This window comes from Nelusetta ayraudi, unplaced genomic scaffold (assembly GCF_046127955.1).
Source record: "Nelusetta ayraudi isolate G7.1 ecotype Tasmania unplaced genomic scaffold, CSIRO-AGI_Nayr_v1 ptg000016l, whole genome shotgun sequence".
Lineage (NCBI taxonomy): Eukaryota > Metazoa > Chordata > Actinopteri > Tetraodontiformes > Monacanthidae > Nelusetta > Nelusetta ayraudi.
Genome location: NW_027466066.1, coordinates 4,436,004 through 4,457,409, shown reverse-complemented (window position 1 = coordinate 4,457,409; position 21,406 = coordinate 4,436,004). Strand labels below are relative to the sequence as shown.

General features: G+C 46.2%; 2 protein-coding genes across 7 annotated transcripts; one reads left to right on the top strand and one right to left on the bottom strand.

Moving 5' to 3' along the window:
* Positions 1 to 2,603: 2,603 nt before the first annotated feature.
* On the bottom strand, positions 2,604 to 8,702 carry luc7l3 (LUC7-like 3 pre-mRNA splicing factor). Of its 6 annotated transcripts, none has more exons than XR_012926455.1 (11): positions 8,469 to 8,701; positions 7,935 to 8,001; positions 7,774 to 7,813; positions 7,531 to 7,675; positions 7,370 to 7,447; positions 7,180 to 7,284; positions 6,904 to 7,065; positions 5,977 to 6,332; positions 5,114 to 5,358; positions 3,784 to 4,955; positions 2,604 to 3,177 (listed from the first exon to the last, which is right to left on the bottom strand). XR_012926455.1 is itself a non-coding variant. In XM_076024055.1 (11 exons), the coding sequence occupies exons 1-10, from the start codon at positions 8,565 to 8,567 to the stop codon at positions 4,759 to 4,761; spliced, it is 1,494 nt and encodes a 497-aa protein (XP_075880170.1). In that variant the 5' UTR covers positions 8,568 to 8,700; the 3' UTR covers positions 2,604 to 3,177; positions 4,726 to 4,758. The 6 variants fall into 6 exon arrangements, 4 of the variants coding, with proteins under 4 accessions (XP_075880170.1, XP_075880172.1, XP_075880171.1 ...); XR_012926456.1 differs by having other exon boundaries at positions 3,797 to 4,955; XM_076024055.1 differs by having other exon boundaries at positions 4,726 to 4,955; positions 8,469 to 8,700.
* A 685-nt stretch (positions 8,703 to 9,387) lies between these two features.
* On the top strand, positions 9,388 to 18,761 carry ankrd40 (ankyrin repeat domain 40). Its single transcript, XM_076024060.1, has 6 exons — positions 9,388 to 10,073; positions 10,659 to 10,807; positions 11,583 to 12,251; positions 13,131 to 13,312; positions 16,781 to 18,352; positions 18,386 to 18,761. The coding sequence occupies exons 1-5, from the start codon at positions 9,940 to 9,942 to the stop codon at positions 16,922 to 16,924; spliced, it is 1,278 nt and encodes a 425-aa protein (XP_075880175.1). The 5' UTR covers positions 9,388 to 9,939; the 3' UTR covers positions 16,925 to 18,352; positions 18,386 to 18,761.
* The last annotated feature ends 2,645 nt before the right edge of the window (positions 18,762 to 21,406 follow it).

The window sequence follows — 21,406 nt, the reverse complement described above, 5'->3', positions numbered from 1 at the left end:
GAGCGCCCCTCCCCTCCCCCCCCGGCAGCCTCTCTGCCTCCAGCGCCTTGCATTGTCTGCAGACCGACCTTGACTTTGACCTTCGCCGCCGCCCCAAACAACTTCACTCAAAACTCGATGCCGAGCGCAAAGATCCGCCGTGGAATCTGAGTGGGACCCGTTGACGCTGCGGTCATCGAAAAATGTGCATTAATTAATGTCACATTTGATAGAACATCTCCTCGCTGTTCCCCTTGCTTCTTCTGGCAGAGCCCACTTGTTGATGTAGCTCTAACCTTTCACACAGTTATCGTGCATCCACTAGCCTCCAGAGCTAGCAGGCAAGAGTAAAGGAACTACAGGAAGTGGCCAGCAACCCGGCTGCTGCGGTGGACATTAGTTTGAACCTTGGCATTTTCATTTTCAAATTGAAATGAAGGGGGAGCTCTACACACACATTACTTATACTTACATATTTCCTCTCAGGGGTTTGTCGTGGATTGAAAAAAAAAAGCACAAATTGAGTTAAACGTCTGTGATTTTGCCACTTAATCCCGACAGTTTTCCGCCCCTAAGCTCAGTTGAGCTGCTGCTCAGTGTGAGAGTGATTCCAGGCACCTTAAAGCTCTGCCAGAGGGCAAATAAGCTGATTTCCTCCTTTTTACATCTAAAGTCCCGTCAACTATTCGGTGCTGCGAGTGAGCCCCCGCCCCCTCCCCTCGCTGCTTCAGTCCTCTTTAACAGTAGCAGGACAAAAATCACTTCTCCTCATGGCACCGTGAATTTAAGCAGGATAAAACGTCTCACATGCTTCCTTACAGTTTGATGGCATATGCATTAAAACCTCTGCGCGTACCGACTGCCGTGCATAGTCTGCATTTTTTCCCCCTCTGAAAAGGCTTTGCTGTCATTCCGCTTATGTTTTTTTTTTTTTAATGACACTAAGCACTACTGCGTTTTGGATTTGCGCAGGTTAGCGCAGGGCGCGGGGCGCGCCGAGGGCCATAGTCCGATCACGTCGGCCGACGCCGCTGGTGAGGAACGTCGCCTTCTGCCTCCGTCGCTGAAATGCTCTTAGGCGAAGGAGGGTCGGAGGGGTGGCGAGGGGTCGGGGGGTGGTGGTGGTGGTGTTGGGTGGGGGAGACGGGACCCACGGCTTCTCCCGGGCCACGTCTGAGGCCTGGGAAGCCGGCGTGGGGGCCGCGCTCAAAACAATGCCGGTGTTATGACTGTTCATGCTAAGCTTATTATGAGTGTCTCACCTCGGAACAAAGGAGAGGGACACGTCCAGCCACAGCAGGGCCCTAAGCTGATTCCTCAGGCCCAGTCTAGACACACAGCCAGCACAGCAGCAGCAGCAGCAGCAGGTCTATAGCGGGCAGACATGCATCCCACAATTCCACACACCTACAGGTTCGCTTGTAGACACGCCCCAGGGCCCCGCACACACACACACACAAAAAAAAAAACACACACACACACACCGACCGACCCCTCCCCAACAGGGTTACGCAATGTTTGCGCTCACACACACATCTGCACGCCGCGTGAGCACCATTGTACTCATTTTTCGCAGAAGAAGGTTGAGGATTTCACATAAATCGGGCCCGCTGTTTATGTTCTTTAAATCAGAGCGGGAACATAACAGCGCGGCTCCTCGGCCGAGGATGCGCAACACAGATTGCAGGTCAGGGGTCGGCGGAGCCAAGACTAAACTGCAGCTGGGCCCTGTGGAAAAATAGAATGAGCTCAAATGTTTATGAAAAAAAAAAAAACAGACGGCAAGAAAAAAAAAGAAGAAGCTGTTTTTCTTTTTTACAAGTCTTGATCCACCGGTGGTGTTGTGGAAAGTTTGTTTTAAACTGAGCAAATTAGACTTAAACGTCAGACATCATTTACTATACGAAAAAGGATTAGGGCCACAAGAAGAGACAAAGATGTTACAGGAAGATTTCTTAATTTAAGTTTTCATTTCGAGTTTTAAGTTGAAATTTTGTGAATAAAGTCAAAATTTCATGCATAAAATTCTTCTTTCCTGTGGTTCATGCAATTGGCACCTTATTAACTAGAATTCATGTGGCGGATCTTTGAATCTAACTGTTAATAATAAATGCTTGTACCGTTGCAGTGCTTCAGAGGCCTCCAGATGTGCCACAGTGGGAAGGTAAACTCAGATCCATTAAGCTTAACAAGGTGTCAGGGTCTGCACATTGGTCGCATGTTGTTTTTAAATCGAATTCTTAAATCTTGACCGTACGATCGTTTAATTTTTTTTGATGTCAGTTGAACAACCATTTACTTTAATGATTCATTCATTCAAAATGTTGCTCAGGCGAGTCCTCTCTCAAACAGCAGTGTGCGCAGACCCATGAAGATCATCGCACACATCTCGGGACTCTGGGCCCAGTTTAAGGTCAGAAAGATCCGCCGTCATCCTCGCTTGTGCTTCGTTTTCTCGTGCCCGATTTATATTTGAACGTGGTATAAAAAAAACGAGAAGACGGCTTTTTAACTTTTTATTCATTGTGACAACACATACAGTAAAATCATAACAAAATTAAAACAAATCTCCAGTCTTCAAAAACCTAAGGAAATCAGTGTATTTTTTGCTTTGTTTTTCTTAAAAAAACAACAACAATGGGCTTGAAGTAGAGGAAAAATAGACACTTCCTGTCCTCCGTCTAACATTGTACATACGTGTTTGAATTTTTCTTTATTAAAAAAAATAAATGAAAAAAAGTGGTCAGGAAGTGAAATGGAAGCTTACAAACGAAAAAAAAAAGAAACCACAAGCACGGTTTTATTTCAATGTAACTAAATGTGGAGGATGTGTGTAGACTTTCGAAGTAAGAGACACAACAAAAAAAAAAAAAAAACGGTGACAGAATTCTCCTCTAGGTTTGGTATTTAAACGCCATGGCCGCTCAGTATCCAGACCAAGATGTACATCAGATGAACCACAGCTAACATCTCACTCATCCAAGTGGAGTCAGAATACTGAAGACCACAGCAGCCTCCTACACACGGAAATCCTTTTACTCTCTCTCTCTCTCTCTCTCTCTCTCTCTCTCTCTCTTTTTAAATAAGCCACTACATGTTTTGTGGTTCACCTTGTTTTTAAGCAGCGATGTTGTTGGGTTCAGGTTAAGGGTGGGTGTGCTCTTCCTCGTCTTCCTGCAGCAATTGTGCCAGCGCCCCCTGTTGAGCAAAAAAGGATCACAAAATGCAGGCTTAGCAGAGGGCACTTTGGGATAGAGTTTGGAGCAGCGACTGCCGCCGCGGCTACGGCAACAACATCAATGTGACTAAGACCAAGCACTAAGTGTTTGCACAGTAGATCGGGCTGGGATGACTTTTAATGTCAATATTACAATTATCATTCAGCATATCCTGTATCCTGTATCCATCATGTCGCTGTGTCCAAAAGTGAGTTGTTTTAAATGAACCATTATGATGGCAAAGCATCATTTAATGAGTAAATACACCAATTAAAAATGCATGTATGTATTTATTTATTTTTTTTTAATTTAAAGCAAATGCAATGAGTTGGCATTTAAAAAAAAAACAAAAAAAAAAAACACAACGTTCTAGCTTTCAATATGGCTGCGTTCAGCTGGCAGTTGCTTGGCATTTTTCTACACAAAAGACCTTTTCGACCCAAACAAAACCCTCATATTTCTGTTTACAAGAAGCATGGCAAATATACACAGTCAATCTGGCAAGTTCATGTGGCGACGCATTGTTTCATTTTTCTTATGACAGGCAACAGCATTCAGACATGGATGTGGGTAGAGAAAGGAGTACCTGGGGTGAGTACCTGCACAGTTTGACAGTCAGAGTATCCATGATTTTTAATTTGCCCTTTTTCTCATGTGGTCTCGCTCACAACACCAACGCTGTGTGAGGTATGGGGAAGTCAGCTGCAATTCATGTCATAAACCCTACACTCCAGTTAGTGCGCTAACGCAAGGCCCCCCACAGAACACACACTTGCATGGCATCGGTCAGGCACAGGAAGCTGCACAACACATCCACAGCGGTGTTATAGGAGGAAAAGTGCCCGTTTGTGGGTTTCGTCTCCCCCGGCCCGCCCACTCCTCCCCCAAACCCCTCCCTCCCCCCACCCACCCAAACATCTTTTCACATGTGAGTGTAGGCGTGGGTTTGACGTATGAGCATGGTCAAAAATTTTTTTTTTAAATTTAAACATGTAGACTCACAGTGGCTGTAACTCCCATATCTGGAGTGTAATTACTTGGTAATAAGCACACTTTTCCGCTCCATGAGTAAAGAAAATAGTTCAAAAATGAATAAACATGTTAAAGAAAAAAGCAGGCAGGAAAAAAAAAAGTGACTGTTCTGGTTGGGATGGGTTTTTTTTTTCCTGCCAAAGATACTACTGAAATCAAAAACCCAAACAAAACAAGGGGTACCTCCGGGCACATTTGCACACGGCTACACTGGCCTTTCCCTCTTGGCTTTGTGTGAATGTTTTCTACCTTCTTCTCATTCATCAGGGCCTAGGCCTTCATCTTCAGTGCATACTTATGATGCACTATTCCAAAACAGGATAAAGATATATGCATACAGCACGTCAAGACAAATAAAAATCAAGAGGCATTGAACTGAACATAAACAGGGGGTAGGGGGGGTCGGGGGGTGGGGGGGTAGGTAAGGTGAGGAGGGGGGGGGGGGGGGGGTTAAGGTTTAAAAGCCAGGGGGCAGCGAGGAGGAGGACACACTTACCTGAGTCTGATCTGAGGTCCTATCAGATCAGTTTTAATTGGACTGAGTGTCACCTTCAGAATGGAGGAGCTCTTGCTGGCCGTTTAGCAGGGGGGAGGAGTCAGAGGGCGCGGCCGCCGCCTCTGTCTCCATGGGCTCCGCTTCGGATGAAGCCTTGGTGGGCGGGGCGTCGCCTTCAGAGGGCTTGTTGTCTTTCTTGGAGCTGCTCCTCTCCTCTGTCGCCTTGCGATCTGGAGGGGGCGGGAGGGGGGGGGCGTGAGTCATCGGCGGTGCACGCTGGCGCAGAGAGCTGTGCGCATTTTACTCATTTCAACGTTCGGAAAATTCAATCAATAAATCAATAAAACTGGGACTGATGATTAAATGGCAGACACGGTTGGACGCTCACCTTTGTCTTTGGAAGCCTGCTCTCTGTCTCTGTCCCTGTTCCGCTCTTTGTCCCTGCTCCTGCTGCGGTGGCGGTGAGACTTGCGGTCTGAGCTGCGAGAGCGCCTCCTGTCGCGGCTGCGAGAGCGCCGCTTCCGGTCGGAGCGCTCGCGGCTACGCCTCCTCTCCCTCTCCCTCTCCCTGTCCCTCTCTCTGTCCCTGTCCCTCTCCCTCTCCCTCTCCCTCTCCCGGTCTCGGTCCCGGCTCCTGGAAGAGAAGAGGAGGAAATGGAATTAAAAATAAATAAATGAATGAATAAATAAAATGAACGGAAGATGTAAAACATTGCTATTTTTTTCTTTATAGCACAGATAAGACTCGAGTGGTTTCAAGATTGGTTACGTAACCAATGAAGCATTGACCAACAGTGAGGAGGAGCTTCAGTAGAACAACTTCTCAATGAGTGCCGTCTGGTGGAAATCATATGCAAGCAGGAGGTTTGTGGGCAAAGAAGTATTGGAAATAAAAAGAGTTTCTCGCAAAATAAAAGCGATATTTCTAAAATTTCTACAAACTACAATTCCATTGAATGGTGCGAAGCGCATACGCTGTAATTCTCGTAAAACATTTTACGGGAATTACGTTTTCTCGTAAAAGATTTTACGAGAATTACGTCCGCTGGCGTGTAAATGCAAAAAATGTGCTCAGTGATATCTGAGAGGTTTTTCAAAGTTGAGGTGTTTCCATGACCATTTTTTTTTTTTTTTTTTTTTAATTAAGGTTTTGCACAATCCTAGGGGTCATGCAATCTACATTAACCACAACAAAGTCCAACTGTGATGACTGTGTTCACTCCGCTGATGTCGATGTGACAAGCAGCCGTACCTGCTGCGCTTGCGCTCCCTCTCCCTCTCCTTGTCTCGGCTCCTGGACCCCCGGCGATCTCGGGATCGACTGCGTTTCCTGTCCGAGGCTCGGCTGGAGTGGCGGCTGTTGGAGTGGCTCCGGCGCGCCCTCCTGTCCCGGTCCCGCTCCCGCTCTCTGTCCCTCTCCCGCTCCCGCTCGCGCTCCCTCTCGCGCTCCCGCTCCTTCTCGCGCTCCTTCTCGCGCTCCTTCTCCTTCTCCTCTTCCTCTTTGCGCTTTTTCTCCCTCTCCTCCCTCTCACGCTCGCGGTCCTCTCTGTCCCGTTTCAGAGCTGGGTTTTCCGCTTGAGGATCTTCTGAGCGACGGCGCAATTTCTCCTGAAAAATATATAAAAATATAAGAGCTTAGCGTTAATAATGATTGTTGTGAAGTAGGGATGCAAATTATCGATTCATTCATTAATCATTAGTTGATTGGCTTTATCGATCGATTAAAAATTACTCGATAAGTGCCGATTTTTCCTGAGATCCTAAATTTCACAATGAAAAATGTGTAAGGGACCCATTATTTAAATAATGTTGAGGGTCCAATGTGACCCATTGTTACATTAGAGAACAGTAAAAACACCTTTCACATTTCAACTTTTTTTTTTTTTTAAGAAGTTGTTTAAAAGTAACTTGTTCTAGTCATATTATGACCATCACAGTATCTACAGGTGAACTGCTCTTTCCTGCCATTACACTGTTATACTGATATTAACTACCCATGTAAAAAATGTTATTAATTGTGACTAATTTAATTGTCGATGATTAAATTCTTAATCAGTTAATCAACAATTGATTCATTGCTAAAAAAGTATGTTCATTTTGTTGCGATGTAGCTTCAACAACCAACAGTCAAGTCCAACTGTCCCAGTTTGTTTTTCTTTGTGTCGGGCGATGGCGATACCTTGAGCTCCTCCACGGTGGACTTGATTTTGGCGTAGCCCATGTGCTGCTTGCCCATCAGGTGGTCGTCCACCCGCGATTGTGCATCACCCACGATGAGAAAGGCGCCGCAGACCTCGCACACTTCCATCTGTTTCTCCTGCGCAGCAAAGCTCTCGATGGTCTAAATGGAAACGCATCACAGCACAACATTTGAAAAGATTGGACTTTTTCCTTTGTAAAAAAGGTCAAACGCAAGACGCCTGTGGGCTGGTTTGCCTGAAGCTTCCTGACTCACTGAAGGGTTGGAACTCATCAGCTCCCTCTCCTCCTTCAGCTGCTCCACCAGCTTCATCATTCCCTGGGCCTCCTCCACACGGCCCTCTGAGCCCAACTCCTCAATCTGAGTCAAGAAAAAAAAATTTTGATTGCACTTTATGCATTTTTTTTTAGATTTGGAATGATCAGTTAGCATCATTATTTCGAACCTGTACAACCAAGTCTTCAATCTTCTCTGTCAGGACTTGCGCCTTCTCTTCATTCTTTCCTGTTGGGCCGGCACCCTGCTGGAAACAAAATGTAAACTCTTAGGCCTAAAAGGACGAAAAACAAAATGTCAAAATCTGCTGCGCGCAAAGTCAACACCAACCCCTGCGGCCTGCTGGGCTTGTGACAGTGCAAGCCGGGCATGTCCTCGGCGAATTCGCCGTTCCACCTCGGCCAGGAGTGACTGGAGGTAGCGCAGGAAGTCCCGCTCGTAGCCGTCCTTCATGAATCGGGAGCTCTTCTCATACCTGCATACAAACATATCAAAAATCCAGAAGTGTCAAAACTATGATACCACATTACATACACAGACTCAAAATCAAAGTTATATAGTCAAGATACTCACAAAGTCCGAAGGTTTTCATCATGGATCTTTTCACAAGGTCCTGGAAGAGAGATGAGTGCCCAAGTCAAGTAATATTCAAAATCAGATCCTAATTAATGAGTCTCACACATTTGGGAGTTGTATGGTAGTTTTTTTTTTGTTTGTTTTTTTTTAAAACTTACCCAGGTCTGAGCGGGTGTTTGTGAAAAGCTCAGCTGGGCAAAAACCACAAAGATAGTATCGGCAAACCTGAAGAGAAGATGGACGCAGGTCACTTGACATAATTTGTTGAGTTCAGTTGTTAAAGGCACATTGGCACTTTATTACTTATACATTTTGACACACAGCGACTTAGCAGGCCAGCTAGTAACATTAAATAGCCAACACAGGGCTTATACATTCATTTGTTACGCAAGTCAACTCAAGACGTTTTCTAACCTGAACTACAACTTAGTGTCAAAGTTTAATGCCATAACAGTATTGTTACGGAATGAATCATCACTGGCCGAACTGATAAGCGCCCTCTCTTCACAATTACCACCGGCTAACTCTGACGTCATTCATTTGTTTTATGAAACTGTTCATCCGTGCAACCTAAATGTCTTTCTGCAGCCGACCCCATTGTGCTACTTTGATATCATTGCGTATTCGGCTCGCACACGCAATGCTACCTTACAAAAGTAGCTAGGCTACCGTTAGCCACAATGCTAACTCACGCTCTCGTCGTCCCATCGCACGTTGGAACGCTTCTCGTCGGGGGCCAAGTTTCTGTCCCGGCCCATTAACTCATCGAGTAGCTGGGCTGCAGAGAGCATTTTGACCAAAACGGTGTAGCCTTCACTCAGTGTACGGCGGTGTCTCCTTGGTAGCCAGCGTACAACATCTACTGCACGCTAAGTACCGATCAAAATGGCAGACGCGTCCAGCAACGCCCGTCTATGATTCAACCAGGAGCGAAGTAGCGGCGCCTTTAATCCCGGAACCGGAAACTTGTGTCCACGCAAGTACGTTCCACGCGCACTGCAAAGTGGCCGTTTATTTCGGCGTCTGGCTTTCAGAACTTCCTCCGCGAAAATGCCAAATCTCTCTCTATGCCACTCTTTATCACCATCATTGTTATTTAAATGACATCACCGCGAGTAGCTGTAACTACGTGTCAATGCTGTGCAAAACTTTCGGGTTTTACTGTGCACGGAGCCCGAAGAGGGCAAATAAACATTCACAAATCATTTACGTTGGTGGCGTGGCCACGTATTATAAACTAATGGGTTTAGTTTCGCTGTTTTGCTTCCTCCCTGATAATAATAATAATAATAATAATAATAATAATAATAATAATAATAATAATAATAATAATAATAATAATAATAATAAGAGGTAATAAATAGTTTTGACCCTTTTTTCGGAACGTTCAAAGTTGTGTTAGAACAGTTTCTCTCTCTCTCTCTCTCTCTCTCTCTCTCTGTCTCTCTCTCTCTCTCTCTCTCTCTCTCTCTCTCTCTCTCTCTTTTAGTTCACTGGATTGTGAATTTAAACGACATACAGTCATAGGACAACGATGAATTACGCTCTGGCTGCCTGGTTAGTGAAGGCAGCAATCACATTCCGCTACTCTAAAAACAGCAACACGTGTGAAATAAAAGGTGATGTCATCGGATTCATATTCCACATTTATTTTAATAGCGACGGCAATCGGTGGCGTCATTTAAAGACGCGGTGGAGCTCGTAATAACAATATTTGCGCCAGGTAAGAGAGCAGTCAAAGGGGAACTAAAGTTCGCTCCCACTGTTGTCACATCTAAAGATGCCCCCCGATGAGGAGGTGGTTCGTCCGGCTGCCCCTGTCGAAACCCCGGCTCCGCTGGCTGATGTGCATGAGCGAGGGCCCCCGGCTCTCCAGCTGGATTAACAACAGAAAAATCACTGCCGTGAATTTAACCCGCAGTATACAACCGACCAAGAGTCTTGCCGTCAACACAAAGTTGACCGCAGCCTGTTGCCAGCCCCGCTAAACCCCGTTTAGGCCAGCCCGAAGGCAGCTAGGCGGCTAATGCTAACTGGCAAGCTTGTGCACAGAGAGCTCCTGTGTGCTGTCAATGCGAAAATCGGTCGACGATTAGCACTGACACTTTCGCCCGAGAGGCCACCGCATATCCTATGATCGCACAGCGCTAGTTGAGCTTAAAAATGTCCACCATTTCGCTAGATAAGGAACTACAGGAGCGGCTGCGGGAGGCGTCTGCCATCGGCGACATCGATGAAGTGCGGACATTGGTGGAGAGCGGCGTAAATGTCAACTCGCAGAACGAAATCAACGGATGGTGAGTGTTTGAATGAACCGTTGGGCTTTCACGCTACCTCAAACGCGGTACATGAAGTGGGTTGGATTTGCCGGTTTGCTTCAGACGTTTTGAAAGTGTGCGGAAAAGTTCCGCTCTGCAAAGTGCGCTGTAACTAGGCTGCAGCTGGTCGTGTTTATCGGATTAAGACGAGAAATGCTGGTTTAGTTCCTGTCCTGATTGTTCAGTGTTGGAAAGCTACGGTTGCGGCTGTTATGGGACGTTTCCAATTTGTAAGTTGCACTCAAAACAACATTCTCTGCAGCCAAGTCAGATTCTAATCAGTTTTGGGTTTTTTTGTCTGATATTCATGCTTAACCTTTCACTCCCATCTAACTAATCCACATTGGCATTCATACTTGGCAAAGAAGTTTGCATTTCCCATTATTCAAACGCTGTCATGCCAAACAGGTCAAGTTTGTCAAGTGCCACTCCTCAAAATAACTGCTTTTGATTGTGACACAAATTAAAACACTTAACGCCATTCTTTGCTGTAAATAGTTTGTGAGATTTGGCAGCAGGTCGGCTCTGGTTAACTAAACGCTCTCACCCTGATAATCCGTCCAGGACCTGCCTGCACTGGGCCTGCAAGAGGAACCATAAGCACATCGTGTCTTATTTACTCAGCAGTGGAGCAGACAAAGACATCCTGACTGCAAAGGATGAGCTGGCCTCCCAACTCACATCCAAGCCTGAGATCAAGCGACTTCTGGGAGGTAAATCTGCACGTTTCCTTTAGTTCTTAAGTCTGTAATGTAACGTGTGAACAGGAATCATATGCTGTTTGCCGGCAGAAGTGCACGAGATCCTCTTCTTCCTATCACGTCAGCCCCGCTGTCCTCCATATTCATCGCCAAAGCCTCCTGGGTGGAGATACACATAAGTCAACACCGCCCCTACAAAGACAAGGAAATCTTTGCAAATAAAAGCGTAGCTCGGCAACAATAGCCTGAGACGCACTGAACGCCATGCGGTCAGGAGAGAATGTGCTTCCTGGTGGTGGCGGCCTCTCCACTTGCGTCACGCAGAATGATAATTCTGTTAACTGTGGGTCAATTTCAATGACGGAGATGTCTGTGTAAACGCCAGTGTCTATATGATTGACTTAATGTGACAAATTATTTTGAAAACTCCAATGCTGATGTGGGACACGCATCGTGCAGATTGACAAACAATCCAATCCCTCCAACGCATCCGTGCTTTCCCCCGTTTCTCCCGTGGTGGTCGCAGGAAAACTGTGCTGTTCTCAAAGCATGCTGGGAGACGTAGTCCTTCGGTCGTAGCACTATTTTGTTTTTTGTCTTTTCTGACAACTGAATCAGTGAATCTTAGTCGTTGGTTGTTTCCGTGATCCTGCTGCTGCTCAGGACGTGCTCATGTTTTTTGTGAAATGCCGCTGCCCATAGTTCAGGGACCATCAGGGAAGTTTTTTTTTTTTTACATTATATTCTGCGTGTGTTTCTCAGTCATTCTGTGTTTTCTACACCATAGTTGAAGTAGAGGAAGTGCCTGAAGTGAAAGAAGCGGAGCTGCCAATCGTCCCCAACTACCTGTCCAACCCGCCCTTCCTGTTCTCCAAGATGGACAACAAGTCGGATCTGATCCTGGCCCAGCAGCCCACGCAGAACGGCTCCGGAGAGCATGACGCGGCCGCAAACGGCAGCCCGGAACCTCAGCCCCCGACTCAGGAGCCTCAGAAATCACAGAGCCTGCTCTCCGACGACGGCCCTGACCCCACCGCATCCCCCGCCGCTTCCCAAAACTCCAGCACCTTCTCCCAAAGCCAGTCTGCCGAGTTCATCCCCGTCTCGGAGCAGAACGGCGTCTCCCCTGGCCCGGTCCTGTCCCACAACCACACGGTGGTGAACTGCACGGTGCCCATGGACCTGTCAGTGGAGCAGCACCTCGTCAACCACCCGGACTACCCTCACGCCGTGGCTCACAACGGCAACGTGCTCTCGCCTCCGTTGCCCTCCAGCAGCCCGGGCTTGGCCGGCGGTGGCGGCGCCCAGGTCCAGGCGGCGGTGCCGGCCAAGGCCAACCCCACCATGAGCAGGCAGCAGTCCATCCCCCAGCAGCTGAGCCACGGCCAGGCGGGTGGGCCCATGCCGACCTTCCAGCCCTTCTTCTTCACCAGCACCTTCCCAGTCAACGTGCAAGGTAGGAGTTTCAGTTCCTTATATTTCCTCGTATTTTTTGGTGCTTAAACTCCAATATTTGGATCCAGGTTTTGCTGTGCTGAGACAAGGCGGATCACAGAGGTGGCAAAAGCATTCACACTCTAGTCTGGACTTAAGTAAAAGTATGCACACTTGTGGAAAAAGTACTCTGTAAGAAAGTAAAGGCTCTGAAATGTACTTCAGTAAATAAGAAAAGGTTTGGTGGTAACAGAATAATCTGGCCTGAGCTGACCAGAGGTCTTGCATGAGCATCTGCACCCTTTTCACGCTTTGCTTCTCTTAATACTTTTAATACTTTTAACTTAATTTTTTTTTTCAACTGCAGCACAACCAAACTGTTTTCAGTGTTATTAACGACCAGTGAGCCATTATTGGATGTTTACACTTTTAACAACATTAACCAATGTTATTTTCTACGCCGAGGTACTCTAACATAATCATAAAATACAAAATAATCTCCCTCTAGACGAGGATGCACTTTTCAAATGGCTCCACTGCAAACAACAACTATAATAAATAATAAGTTAATTACTTTAAACAGAATTTGTATCTTTCAAATGTTAGTAGTGGAAAATACAGATGTTTGTGTCCAAATGTAGGGAGTGCAAGTAAAAAGTGGTCGGATAAAGAAATACTTAAGTGAAGTACAAATACATTAAAAAAAAAAAGAAATCTGCTCGTGTGTAGTAACTGATAGTATGAAAGTATTTGTACTTGAGTATTTCCAACCTGTGACAGATGAACATTTTAAAGCCTGAGCTCAGTCATTGTTTGAACACCTGTGCAAGCGGTGAAGAGTCTCGCAACAGAAGATGTATTTATTCACGGGGGCCGCTGCCGCCGTGTCGCTCTCCACCAGAGCTGGTGCTGAAGGTGCGAATCCAGAACCCCAGCGCGCGCGAGAACGACTTCATCGAGGTGGAGCTGGACCGCCAGGAGCTCACATACCGCTCCCTGCTGAGGGTCTGCTGCCGCGAGTTGGACATCAGCACAGAGCACGTGGAGAAGATCCGCAAGCTGCCCAACACCATGCTGAGGAAGGTGCGAGAGAGTCCAACTAAGGGCGTTTACCCACAGGCGCCCTAGGTAACATCTCGGTACGGTACGGGTCGGTATTCCGGCATTTCCGCGAGCCCCAGCACGGTCCCAGGGGTTACGATTTTGGTACCTGCCTCCTTGAGGTTCGAAGCGAGCAGAGCTGAGACCGTATGGGTGACGTAGCAACGTGCAGGGCACTGATTGGGTAAAAGTTTTGACGAAAGCCAAAGGCAGTCTCTCACGAAAAGACCAAAACCGCCATTTTTTAAAATGCCCCGCGTGTGGATTTTTACAGTTTCACATATTAAAAACTGAAAGGATTATGAAACTGTACCATGGGCGAACATGGAACTACAGACGTTTCTGTTCTCTGTGGCCGAAGAAAAAGCTCATAGAGAGCTGGACGGACGGAGCGACACGCAATGAAAAGCCTTCCTGGTTTCGCAGCCGGTGGCCGTCGCTGTACAGCGAAACAGTGTCCGGAGAAATAAAAAAATAAAAATGCCGAGCGACTACCGAAGCACCAAGGACGACAACAGTCGGAGTGGAACGAACAGAGAAAATGTTGGAGGTTTGTTCAGCCTAATTCGGATGCGATGGAACACCGACGCGGTGGCCAACGGGAGTGAGACGGGCTCGACTCGGCCGGTGGACGACAAGAGAATAGTCGGCCACGACACTATTTGAAGACATGCTTGAGGACTGTAAATGTGTTTTGTAACATCAAGCAACTTTAGTTTGAAGGCTATTTGCAAAGTAGAGCCGTTGAATCGTGTCGATAAACCGCTAGCCACCACCGCTAACTCCTTGGCCTGCTTTTGTTTGCTAGCAGCGAAACTTAAGAGGCGGCGATTCTGGCTCGCAAGTTTCCTAAGTTTCACTCCTTATAGCGATTTTAACGCTGCTAGCTTGTTAATAATAAACAACTGTGAGACTCACCCCTGTTTTACACCAGAAGCGTCTGCAGAGCGACCGCGTTGACGCTCTGCTCACGCTCCAGCACCCTCCCACACAGGACGCGCTTTACGAGCAGAGCGTCTCGATCGGTTCACGCGAGGATTGCAAGATCGCGCGACAACCCAGGTAGTTTTCGCGTTTTAAAAAGAAAAAAAAAGAAAACAACAATGAAACAAAACATCGATACTTTGAGACACTGTTGGGACAGTGTCTCAAAGTATCCATGTGTGTTAAAAAAAAAAAAAAAGAAAGAAAGAAAAGAAAAATAATAATAAACTGAACTGCTGGCATCATGCAAAATGCAGGTATTTAAAGTATAGATGCATTTTGTTCATCATAGTTTGAGATTCAAAGTGAAATCTGTTGTTTGACGGCCGACCTGAACAGCGTTGAAGCCGATGCGTCACGTTGATGTTTCACAGTGAAGTACAGCACATATAAATACAAAATCCAGCACATTGCGTGTTATGATGAAAATCAACCTGCTACAATTGACGCAGGAGGGATGCGGCAAGCGTCAAAGAATAAATTCTGGCGTTCTTTTCCAGCGGCTCGCGTTTTACTGCTTCTGGGACGCTTCTGAAACGCGGACGCTCTGCGCCTGGTGTGAACCTGCTCATTGACTTTAGTGGCCGCGTTTCACTGCGTCGACGCGGACGCTCTGCAAACGCTTCTGGTGTAAAACAGGGGTCAGGTGATCGTTTCAGCCTCTACATTTTCTCTTCTTGGACAGTGTTTTGATACAAGTCAACAGTATGAAACAAAATCATTCTAAGCCCTATGAAAATGTCACGCTACATTCTTTCATACCCAGAGCTCCATTCTCCCAAACACTTCATAAAAACCTGTTTCAAAGAAGGTGGGGCCTTATGCCAATAATTCATTCACTTTGACACTTAGATAATACATCGAGGTCTGAGTCCCTTTCAACTATGTTTCAACAGTTGGATCAATGTTTGTGTTATTTTTAGCTGTGCAGTTTATAAAGTTTTTTTTTTTTTTTTTGTATTTGTGATCACATGATCATCGCGTCCCTGTGGAACTTTCCCCATTAAGGAGATCAAGATAAAAGGAAATGTGTCTGTTAGGGTTGTGCATCTCTGGTCTGTGGCCGATACGATAAGTATCTCGATACACTACTAACGGTTCGATACATTAAAGATACGATACGATTCGTATATTATTTTTCCTATACGATACGATTCCCCCAATACGATGCAGTGTGATTCAGCACAGTTTGATCCAACACAATGTGATTTGATTTGAGACTCCGATGCAAAGGAATGATGCTATGCAATTCAATGAGTTTGATTATTCATCCACCAAAATACAAACATTCTGTATTTTTCTATTTAAATTTAAAGGTATTTTGTGAACTGGTTCACAATTAACAATAACAAGGCAAGTGCAATGAAAAATAAATAAACCTTTCCTTATTGCTTACAAATGGAATAAATGTAAACTCTTCTTGCTGTTGCTGTAAGCAAACACCAGCCTAACTGTCATAATAAAACAGTCACGACAGTGAAATAGCTTGGCTGTGATGAGAAATTGAAGACAGAAAAAGATTCAAATACTAAAAAAAAAATAATAATAATGTCATGGTTCCTTGAACTCAATCAAAATTAGTACGCAATGCAACTACTCATTGGTGTGTGACTTTCAGTCCATACTGTATTATTCAACCGACATGTTCCACTCTAAGGTTTGTCTTTAGGAATATCAGTTGATCCACATGATCGGGGTGAAGCAAACTGCGCTGTGCTGTAACTTCCAGCGCAAAAAAACAAACAAAAAACGCCGAAACGATCGCTGCGCTGTGCTGTAACTTTCAGCACAGCACTCCTTCCGCTGCGCCAGAATTCAGGAGTCCGGCGGTGGCCAGTGCTCTTTGTTGTTGGGCACTTTTGGCTGTAGAATCGTTCCACGAATAGCCGCCGAACGATGGTGTCGTTCACGCCAGACTTGAAGCGGCACGCACCTCCGTGTCCGGCTTGCGCAGCGATCGTTTCGGCGTTTTTTTGTTTTGTTTTGGGTTTTTTTAACTGCGCTGTGCTGTAAGTTCCAGCACTGCGCTGTGCATCGCTGTATCCGTCTGTGACAGACGTAAAAACCGATGTATCTAGATTTAATCCCAAAATTGCATCGATTCACGGCTGCTCTACCGATGCACTCGCATCGTGCCCGCGCCTGTCCGTGTATCGATACGTATCGGTTAATCTTGCCACCCCTAGTGTCTGTGAAGGTTCCCAGCATCAGAGAGCTGAACAGCAGGCAACTGGACTTTGGCTCATGGTTTTTTTTGAAGACTTTTCACCTCTCATTGGAAAGTTCTTCAAGAACCAAGTCCAGCTGCCTTTGAAGTGGCTTGACAACGGCGTGCCACAGTTGCCAGGAAAAACTAGAGGTAGAGATAGAGGTAGAGGAAGAGGAAGAGTGAAGAGGAAGAGTGAGTTGCAGGGTTTTTCCCGCAGCTATTTGTCTTTTCACACGTGTCTCCTCTGTGGCGCCCAGGACAAGGACGTGGCGCGGCTTCAGGACTTCCAGGAGCTGGAGGTGGTGCTGGAGAAGGCCGAGGGCCTGTTGTTCTTCGCCGGGGCGGGGGGCCTCTCGGACCGCCCTTACTACAACATGAACGCGTCCCGTCTCACCTACTGAAGCACCCCCGCAGAGGCCCGACCGACCAACCGACCTAGCGACCGACCGCCAGCCACCATAACTACTGGCCACCTGCCTGGTTCCCCTGCTGCAGCTTTATTGGGCGTCGGTGGGTTTTTTTTTTTTTTATTATTATTATTATTATTTTTTTGCCACTTTTCTAATTTTTTTTTTTTTCTCGTATTTTTTTTTTTTTTTTTTGTAAGCTTTTGTCCTCCTCCCCCCTCCTGACCCTCCCTCCCGCTGCTTCCGTGTACCCGACCAGTTTGTTAGCAATTACTGATGCATGGTGTACAATACAAAAGTATTTGCCCCTCCTCTCCTGCACCCCACCGCTCACCACTCCACTGCACTTTGTGCCGAGCCTCCAGTGGGACAACGGAGGGAGACGTTGGCGCGTCTTCCTGCAGGCTGAACTTGAACGGGACTCTGCAATAGCCTTACATGGACTCATCCCCCTCTACTAACTGTGGAACTTTGCTCGGAGGGAGCAAAGGGGTCTGACGAGGCCGAGCGCCGGGGTTGGGAGGACAAGGACAAGGAAGTTACAGCACAGCAGTCACAGCAATGTGAATTTTCCAGTAACTGACACTAGAGCGATATATATATGTTTGTGTGTGTATATATATGTATATATATATATATATACATATATATTGTAGGCAAAAACCTTAGTGTCTTTCCAGCAGGGGGCGTCCATCACTGGCTGAGTTCCCAAGGTGCGTTTCCTTTTAGTTTGCTGACACTTTATGTCCTCCACATGACGAGGATGGATGAGCATTGATCTCCGTCACGCCATCACGCACTGTGGAAAATAAGATAATTACAGTGGTGAGAAATCTGGCAGAACAAACACCACGGACGGTCCGAACACGAGACGTGTGCGACCGACTGTGTTCTTCTCACTTCCTGGTCAACGCCCCGCTTTACTTGAGTAGATTGAAACGCAGTAAAAGCACTAAATCCTAAAAAGGCAATACAAAAGAGAACAAACCAGACTTAAGTTGTTTTTTTTCCTTCATTTCTTTTTTTTATTTAGGCCAGTCTCATGCATGTTCGTCTTTGTTGTTGTTTGAAAGTGTCCCATACTTGAGTTGAATCAGAGGCGCGGCTGCCTGACTTAAGATGAAGGGAGGAGGAAGAGGAGTCGACGTTTCATGCTGCTTTCACTTTCTGTTCCTGGTCAAGCGTAGTGTGCTGCCGCCACTCACATCCAACAATCAGCATCCCGATGCTCAGCGTTGTTTACTGTCTAAATGTACACCTGAAGCTCTTACTGTACTTGTATGTTTTTAATTTTTCTAAATTAATTTGTATAGTTTTTTTTTTTCTATTATTATCATTATTATTTTTTTTTTAACCAGCTAGGCCTGTTGTATTTGTGTCAACTTCTATCGTACAGAAGAGTTGGACAGTGGGAGTCGATGAGTGCGTAGCGATGCTGTTGTTGTTGAAGACAAGTGCAATGTTGTTGCGGGGATGAGGGGGAGGTGCGTTTTCCAAATGCTTTATCATGTGACGATGGCCTCCAGGGGGCGCACCAGGTACACGGAGGACACGCCCCCCCTCGCTGCGTGTGAGCGGCACATTTGGCAGAGTTTTCACAGGGTTCTCCTCTGGCTCAAAGGAGATGAGTGATGCTTTTTGTGAGGTCGGCCGTTGTTTTAGAAAAGGCAAAGTTCAGTTCTAATTAACCTATGCATTCAGAGTAAGATATTTTTATATACAGTATGTTCTGTGTACTTGTAGACTTAACCTTAGGCATTGTTAAAGCTTTTTTTTTTTTTTTTGTTCTTGAAACCTGTATCTGTTCTTTGATAAAGCATGGTGAAACGACCTTAAGTTTTTGTTTCTTTTTCTCTCGAACAAAGCAAATTTGGATGGTTGTAAAAGATAAAGAAAGACGGATATTAAATGTACATAAATAAACTAAAATAATTGTTTTAACTCTAAATTAAGTGGCCAATGTGTCAATAATTATAAAAAAAAAAAACAACAACTATTGGAGCATCGTAACCATAGTATAGTATAGTTTGTTGTTTTTATGTGGGACAAAAAAAAGTTTAATCAGCCCGAAACTCACTGAAATGATTGTCCTATCATAGTTTGAGATGGAGTGGTAGAATTCAACATGTCTGATAATTTGCATGCTGAAGCTATGTGACGTCATTGGAGCACCATGGACAGGAAGACAAGGACTTTTACAACCTTCCATTTCCAGCAGTGGGGGAAGGCAGAAACCAGTGACACAAGAAGAGGTGCGGAACCTGGAAGAAGAAGAAGGTGGAAGGTCAAGGGCAATGGGCCTGGCATCCCAAGGAGCCTGGACCAGAGGGGATCTTCCCAAGAGAAAGATCACATAGGTGGACCTATGGAGACTGGAGCCGTTCCGCATCTCCTTCCTACTGAGGTCAGTAGACGACGCACTCCCGACACCAACAAACTTGCACAAGTGGGGCATGATGCAGAACGGACCCATTGTGCAAGCTTTGTGGGGAGAAAGCCACCAACCACAGCAAGAACAAGTCTGCTGCAAAAGGCCCAATCATGGGAAATGGAGGTCGACCTGGGAGGAATGTTGCAGTTCACCCAGATTGTCCAGACTACACCTATGTGGCGCTGTGGTCTAGGGAGGAAAAGAAGATCATCCTCATAGAACAGTCCGTCAGGAACAGGGGTGTGAATTGGTGTTTGAAAGAAAGACAGCCAAATACCAAGACATTCTGCAAGGATGCAGGGGGAAAGGATGGCAGGCATGACTCTTCCCAGTCAAGGTTGGCTGTTGAGGATTGCTTGCTCAGTCAGTGTGGAGAATACTCACAGCCATTGGATTGACAGGGAAGGAGAGGATGGTAGCAATTCGCAGAATGGGGGAGGCAGAAAGTGCCTCTTGCCTCTTTTTTTAAACAGAGTCAAACCTGTTATAGTTTAGCATGAGACCTAGTGGTACTCTATGGAGTAGGAGAGGAGTTGTGCTGGAAGTCAGGAGGGGAAGACGGGCAGTGACTTGGCCAGCACTGCCGATCCACCATCGGGAGGGTGTTGTGGATAAGGATCGAAACACCTGAGGAACTCTATGCAACACCAAAGAACACTATGAAAACGTGTGCGGCCTTGACCAGTAGTAGTTAAAAACTCTTAATGTTCCGTTCTCTGTTTTCCCGTCACACTGTTGCTGTGTCTCAATTCAGGGTCTGCAACCCTTCAGACCGAGTGTCCTCCGTCTGAAGGAAGCATTCTTTGAGGACCCAGCCTAGAAGGATGGACCAAACCCCGCCTCCCCGGTAACCACTCGGGACGGTCTAGCCTTCGGCGTATTTCCTCGTTTCGTCACCGCCGTTCCCTCCTGCTGGCCAACCCCGGAAGTGACGTTTTTATAGTATCAAGCTAACCATTGGTTAGCCATCTAACGATGCCGTTGTATGATCAAATAAGTAAAGTCCTACGTTAAAAACTGGATACTTTATGTGAAACGTCAATACTTAAATTTATACGTCGCGTCTTTGCCAGAACATGCCGCTAATTTCAGCTGACTTTCCAGGAAAGCAAAGCATCATGGGATACCCAAGTACGCGAAGGATAGTAGCGGTGCATCCTTGGAATCGGCTAAAACGAGTGCGTATTTCCGAGTACGCATTTTGAGCGTCCTAAGCACCCTTGGGAATTGGGACAAGTCTTCGCGCAGTGCTATGACGTAACTTCCTTTCAAAATGCGTACTTCAAGGATGCAGACCCTGAATTGAGACTCGGAATGCGCCCTCGTTTTAGCCGATTCCAAGGATGCAGCGCTACTATCCTTCGCGTACTTATGTATCCCGTGATGCTTTGCGTGCTGCTGCAAAGCATTGTGAGATCTTGGGAAGTCAGCTGAAATTAGCGGCATGTACTGGTAAAGACACTTCATATAAATTTAAGCATTGTTAGATGGCTAACCAATGGTTAGCTTGATACTATAAAAACGTCACTTCCGGGGTTGGCCAGCAGGAGGGAACGGCGGTGACGCAACGAGGAAATACGCCGAAGGCTAGACCGTCCCGTGTGGTTACGGGGAGGCGGGGTTTGGTCCGTCCTTCTAGGCTGGGTCCTCGAAGAATGCTTCCTTCAGACGGAGGACACTCAGTTTGAAGGGTTGCAGACCCTGAATTGAGACACAGCAACAGTGTGACGGGGAAACAGAGAACGGAACATTAAGAGGTTTTAACTACTACTGGTCAAGGCCGCACACGTTTTCATAGTGTTCTTTGGTGCTGCATAGAGTTTAAATAAACGCACCTTATTAAACATCAGTACGAAGCGTGGACTAACTAATTGATCAGCGAAAGTGCCCACACTATCATGTCAAGTTGCTGCTGGGAGTCATAGACACAGGTTGGGTGTGTCAGAAGAAAAGGCATGGGTAGGGTGGCAGGTTCTGGCTTAAAACAACAAAGGGCTTAATCACCTGTGGCAACAACAGTTAATAACTGCTTGGGTTGTCATTCT

Bases quoted from the DNA above. Each gene is read 5' to 3' on its own strand.
- luc7l3 (XM_076024054.1), bottom strand. From the start codon at position 8,567: ATGCTCTCTGCAGCCCAGCTACTCGATGAGTTAATGGGCCGGGACAGA. The intron at 8,002-8,468 runs GTGAGTTAGCAT...TCTTCTCTTCAG, and splicing joins TGCGATGGGACGACGAGAGC to GTTTGCCGATACTATCTTTG. The intron at 4,956-5,113 runs GTGAGCGTCCAA...CGCCCCCTCCAG, and splicing joins GCAGGCTTCCAAAGACAAAG to ATCGCAAGGCGACAGAGGAG.
- ankrd40 (XM_076024060.1), top strand. From the start codon at position 9,940: ATGTCCACCATTTCGCTAGATAAGGAACTACAGGAGCGGCTGCGGGAG. The intron at 10,074-10,658 runs GTGAGTGTTTGA...TAATCCGTCCAG, and splicing joins CAGAACGAAATCAACGGATG to GACCTGCCTGCACTGGGCCT. The intron at 10,808-11,582 runs GTAAATCTGCAC...TCTACACCATAG, and splicing joins GATCAAGCGACTTCTGGGAG to TTGAAGTAGAGGAAGTGCCT.